The sequence below is a fragment of the Pelmatolapia mariae genome, linkage group LG1 (genome assembly GCF_036321145.2).
Source record: "Pelmatolapia mariae isolate MD_Pm_ZW linkage group LG1, Pm_UMD_F_2, whole genome shotgun sequence".
Classification (NCBI taxonomy): domain Eukaryota; kingdom Metazoa; phylum Chordata; class Actinopteri; order Cichliformes; family Cichlidae; genus Pelmatolapia; species Pelmatolapia mariae.
The window spans coordinates 22480013-22485857 of record NC_086227.1 but is presented as its reverse complement, the minus strand read 5'-3'; the positions used below and the strand labels follow the sequence as shown (position 1 = coordinate 22485857).

Genomic DNA, 5845 nt, shown 5'->3' with positions numbered 1-5845 from the left:
GAAGATCAGGTTATTTGCTTTAGAAATCACTTGAACTGTAAAAAAAATAATAAATGTGTCTGAAGAGAAGCCTTGTCTTTTTCTTTGTTGTTTTTTTTTTTTGTTTGTTTCCTGTTTTCAGAAATTTTCTCCTTGTTGACTGGGTACTTTTCACTCAAGATTTAGTCATGTGAAAGGGTTTTCACAGGACTCCAGGCTGCCTAATGAAAATCTAAATGCACAGTTACTCCTTCCATAGGAATTAAGAGTGTAAGTAGCAGGGAGGTGCTGCTAGCATTTGATCAATGTGATCTGGAACATTCAGGTGTCTGACGATGCTACAGTCTTGCCAATTCACTCGAAAGTCAGACTCTGTGATGCTCAGGGAAAATGTAAAACAAAAACAAACAAAAAAACCCAAGACCAGCATCTCAGACTCTACCTGCCTCAGTCAGCATGATAAATGATGAAGTCCATGACAGTAGTTCATCACAGAAGAGAAAGCCTCTTCTCTTTAAGGAGGGCATGACACCACACTTTAGATTTGCAAAGTTGCATCTGAACAAAAGTGTGTGGTTATAATGCACAGTGCAGTGTTTGGTGAAAAACAGATGCAACATATCAGCACAAACATCTCTCATCAAATATCAAGCACGGTGGTGGAGGGATGATGATCCGGGCATGTTCTGTGGCTGCAGGACCCGGGTAACCTGCAGACAGAGATTTAGTCTATTCCTCTCAATGCCACAGTATTCTAGAGTCAAATACAAGGCTATCCGTCTGGCGGCCAAAGCTTTGCTAAAACTGGGTCATGCAACATGGCAGCACAGCAGTGAATGTACAGCAGAAGGGCTGAAAAAGAAAAGAATCAAGGTGTTGCAATGACCCAGTAAAGTTCAGACCTCAATAAGATTAAAATGCTGTGACTGGAGCTTAACAGAGCTGTGCAAAAATGAATGCCAGCAAACGTTAATGATGTGCTGTGGATATTCAGGAAACCTCAATAGCTATGTGTGATAAGGTTCAATCTAAACCTTTTCCACTTACCCAATTCAGGGTCGCGGGGGAGATGCAGGTTATCCCAGCAGTCACAGAGCGACAGGCCGGTCACACCCAAAGTCATGCGCAAAAACCCTAATGTTTGTGACACAGCTTAGAACAACTGCTTTTAAACACAGACTGTAAACCCATCACGAGACACTACAAAAACATGAACCCTTGTCTGACACACCCAACAGATAAATGCATTTTTAAACATTTTCCTCCTATTTACTTAACGATAAAAAAAAAAAAAAGTTTTATCCACAGACTAATGCAAAATGAGCCTTTCTTTCTCCCCTCTCATTGAATAGGTGCAGCAGAGGGTTAACGCTTAATGACACGCCCTGCAAACACCTCTCGTGTTTTTATGACTGCATCAAGTGGGAAAACTTGCCTCATCATTATTATGAAGCATCCCACTTCAGAAAGGCCCATTGGCTGCTGAATAATAAATACCCCGAGCCCGCCCATTTCATGTTTATTGATCAGCTCTCCGGGGCCTATCTGACAGCAGTCAGATGAGTCGGGATATGGCGTCGCTGCACCGACACAGGATGAATTTTCACCTCTCCGTGGGAATTTACAAGTCGCGCGCCGGGACATCGCTTGCTTTTTGCCGCCGTTAAAAGGGATCACACATGGCGATGGAGGACGAGGACAATAACGCGGAGGTCGCTGCGACCAACGTCCGAACGGGCATCAAGAGAGGAGGTGATGTCGGAGATAACGGGGCTTGCATAGACAGGCAGCCGGACACGGTGGTCCACCAGGCGGGGCTGAATCAGACTGCGGGTCGCGGCAGCCGCAGTGGTCCCGGAGCTCACGCTGCGACGGGGATCCGAGTGCTAAAGGCAGGTCATAACCAGAGGGAGCAGCCGGGGGGGATTTAAAGTGATCGACAACTGTCATGTCAAGGTGTCGCTTACATCGCAGTAGGTGCTCGGAACAGGGCAAAGTGCATCCACGGATACGCGCGCATCGTTCCCGGCAGTGTTATGTAAATTCTGTGATATCGCGTCTAATTGATAATTGATCCGAGGCAGTCAGGAATGCACCGGAGCCGGTAACAGCGGCAGACCACACACTACAGGCACTTATAGCTCGCATATACCCAGGCCCGCTGCTGAACAGTTTTCTTAGAAATTTTTAGGGGAAGACATGATGAGTAATGACACGCAAGTCCCCAAAGCTGCCTCAGAGACGCGCGTACATACAGAGAACCTCAGCTGTGGTATTTCATTTAGACTGTGAGTATTACTCGTTTATTATATTTAAAAGAGGTATTTGAGGATTTGCAATGAAATAGGTAATCAGGGAGTATTAAACACCTTAATGTTTGTACCCAGAGCATTAGTTTCTACCTGCCTGTCAGCATCAATACAGAAAGGTGAGTAAGTGAATTCTTTTCACAGTTATAGGTCTCAGATATAGATTAAAGTAGAGGTACTTCCTTCTGAGTCCGGACAGCTTATTCAGTCACATTCCCACAGTGACACACATCCATACTGGGGAGGTGCCCAGGACATCTGTAGTCCAGTGGGGTGATTCCACAGCTTCATCAGACACACCTTCACAGCTGCTGACAAAGAAGACATCTGCACTTTACTTTCTCTGTGACCTCTTAGTTTAAATCAACCGTTCGCCTGATCACAGCCTTAGCTCTCTAACCTCTGGAGCAATGCTGCTCCAGGTATGATCCATTTAAGTAGTGTGAGTGGATGTTTATTCTTGACCTTGAGAATAGAGGCTTATATAGGATGCGACTTTGTTACCGTACAGAAAGAGTCTAAGAAAAGAAACAAATTAAGCCTTCTGTTGGGCATTAAATGAGAGGATTTGCCAAGTAATTCATCAGATTAATCAAGATAAAATTACTGTTATTTTAACAGGAAATCAATCATTAAATCAGTTATTGAGTAACAGTACCAAATACTGAGAAACTGTGGCCAATGCTGTTCAAAAACCCAACCAAAAACGATCAGTTATCACACCTTTTACTGTCAGGCTTATCGAACATGGAAGCCAGTGGAGGCTGAAGATGACATCATTTAAAAACAACAGCAATGATACCTGTTTGTCACCAGAGCGGATGCTCTCCAGACCTTTGATATCTTTCTTTGTACTGACTAGATCTAAATGCATCCCACGTGATAAACTCCAGCCTCACGAAGAACTGCTGTTACTGATATTTTATCGTTCAGGAGAGGATTATTCTTCATTGATGTCTGTTTAAGAGTAACATTAGGCTACTCCACATCCGGCTAATGTCATCACGGGCGATTAGTGAAAATAATGTTGCTGTGGTTTCTCTTCAGCAGTCACACCGTCCACCCTCAATGCGAATGAATAAACTTTAATGGTTGACTTTAGTTTAGGGAAGAGTGAACATTTCTATGAAGATTATCCAATTGGTAACTACCAGCGCAAATTGATTTTTGGCTGGATTAAATCCCCAGCACGTCTGGGAGAGCGTGTAGTTCATCTTGAACCACTCTCTGTTTCCTCAGATGCCCCTTGGCTTTTATTCTATGTTTTTGATTACAATCTCTGTGTGAGAAAGACTAATATTCTGTGTTTTTCTGTGTTAGCAGCGCAACATGAAGCGGAACGGGAGTCGAAGCTGCATGACGAGAAAAACCAGGTTTGGATCACGAGAGCGAGACTGGCTGAAAGGGGACACCCAGCGGGGCTGTGTGTGTCTGTATGGGGGAACAGTAGACCCTCAGCCACCTGCCTCTGGCACACAGGCCTCCTCCACACCTCAGACAGACCTGCAGTTGGTGCTCTGCTCCACCAGTACCACGGTGGAGGAGCTGTGCGCTCAGAAGGACGGACACGCACTTTACGTTCAACTGCACGGAGACCTAGTGAGGTAAATTTACATCATGTCGAATCATGGTGACAAAGTTGCATTCAGCAACTGCAGAGTAAAGAGAGTTTAGTCCACATCAGTTACTCAAGGTGGGGCCAACACATGCATCAGGCATCCAACAGCTTCATTAAATAAATACCAATTAATCATGTTAAGAAAATAAGAGACAAATCAAAGCATAAGAAGAATTATGCAAATATAAGCACATGAAATGGGAGCTTGCTAAAAATGTATAATACAATCTCATCCTCAGTTAATGCAAAGAAGGTAAACACACCACTGAGGACTTGCTGCGACTGCCCTATCATCCCACACTCCCACAGCTCCTCACCTAGGATACGCTCAGGGAACATGTCTCTACGCCTCTCACCGCTGTACAAGACATGTGTAGACTGAAATAGTAATTGATGATCTGTGAAAGGATGAAAAGCTGGTTCACTAGTCCGTGACCAGGAAAGATTCAGTTCCTTGTTTGCTTCCCTTGGAAAACCTACGTGAAGATATAAAGGAGCCTAAAACGAGAGCTCAGCTGTACAGCTTAAGCCTGAATGAGTTATGGCTCATTCTGTCTGAGCGCTTCTGTCTGTTCAATTTTTTTTAAAATGAATAAGAAAGAACAAAATCTTATAAAAAATGTGGGGAACCAGCAAAGTGCCAACAGATGCATTTAGAGCAAAGAGTTGTGAATGATTGTGTTAGTAAGCAATAACTGCTGGGAGATGGTGCCACAGATGCGCTGCAGAGATTATGCTGGAAACATGACTGGAGGTTGGTAATCACCTCACATGCTGTTAGCCAATAGTAGCATATGAAACAATGTCTTTATATCTTTGCTGACTGAGAGCTGCAGGCACTGGAGACTGATGCAGAGTGGTAATAAATGAAAGGCTTTTGGTAAGCCTGTGGATGGGCTCTGTTGGTTCAGTTTATACTCCAGCAGTAAAGCAGTCTGGTCTGCCAGTGAGTATGACCGAGTGGATTTAAATGTAATATTAAAGTCTTCAACTTCCAAAAAGAAAAAAAACAAAAAACAGGATAATGGCGAGTTAGGAGAAATGCATAAATAATTAAAAAACATAAATTCTACAAACTGGCAGCACATACGGTAAAAACAAGTTAAATGTATTTTGTGCATATGAACTTCAGTAATGTTTGTCCTCAAACGTTCCTTTAGTAATATATTTTCTCATCCCTATTTTATGATCTTTTGGATAAACCTTCTGTGCATAAAAAGGCTTCATTACTTTGATAATAGATGCATTCGTTCTATAAATGATTATGTGATGCATGCGACGCAGCTGTGAGCTATGCGGCTTTTCCTGTTGATTTTCTTTTTAGAGCATGTAGTTACGTGCTGCTTACAGGAAGGCACGTTCAGGGCTCTTTCCTGCTTGCATTTTCAGTTCAACAAACTCCCTTTACAGATAAATTTACTGAGGCAGTAGAGTTGATGGAGGACATTCATCCTGTTGTTCATCCCCTTTTGGACCACTTATGTCTGTCAGTGTCACAGTGCAAACAGGGTGAGCGAAGCAGTCTAGTGTTCTTTTTCCCAGCAAGAGACTTTTCCATCCATGAGAGTTTCCAGGACAGATGGGATATGCAATCCCTTCAACATGTTCTGGGTATAATCGGAGTTTCCAGAACATTTCCAAAGAGATGATCCCACACATCTTAACTGGCTTATTTCCAGCAAGTTAGTAGATGCATACCAAAGACCTCCTTTATTAGTGAGCTCACTCAGAAATGTAAAATAAGCTGACTCTAGTAGCTCAACTCAGTCCTGAGGATAAGTGATACAGGGCCATTATCTTGAAGTTAAAATCTTGATTAAGCAAAAGGCTTCCTGAACAAGGGAAATGGTAAAAGCTGTCCTAATGTAGCAGCAGAAGAAGGCAGATGGAAATTTTTGGTAATACTGCCCTGCAATAGCTAAACAGCACTTTGGTGGAG

General features: G+C 43.1%; 1 protein-coding gene across 3 annotated transcripts in view; it reads left to right on the top strand.

The window, feature by feature from the left end:
* Window positions 1-1529: 1529 nt before the first annotated feature.
* The window catches only part of phlpp2 (PH domain and leucine rich repeat protein phosphatase 2), a 41535-nt gene continuing 37219 nt past the window's right edge, over window positions 1530-5845 (top strand). For all 3 annotated transcript variants that reach the window (XM_063475662.1, XM_063475669.1, XM_063475655.1), the window contains exons 1-2: window positions 1530-1871; window positions 3609-3892. In XM_063475662.1, the coding sequence (XP_063331732.1) occupies window positions 1659-1871; window positions 3609-3892 (497 nt within the window). In that variant the 5' untranslated portion in view covers window positions 1530-1658. The remainder of the gene's footprint in view (window positions 1872-3608; window positions 3893-5845) is intronic.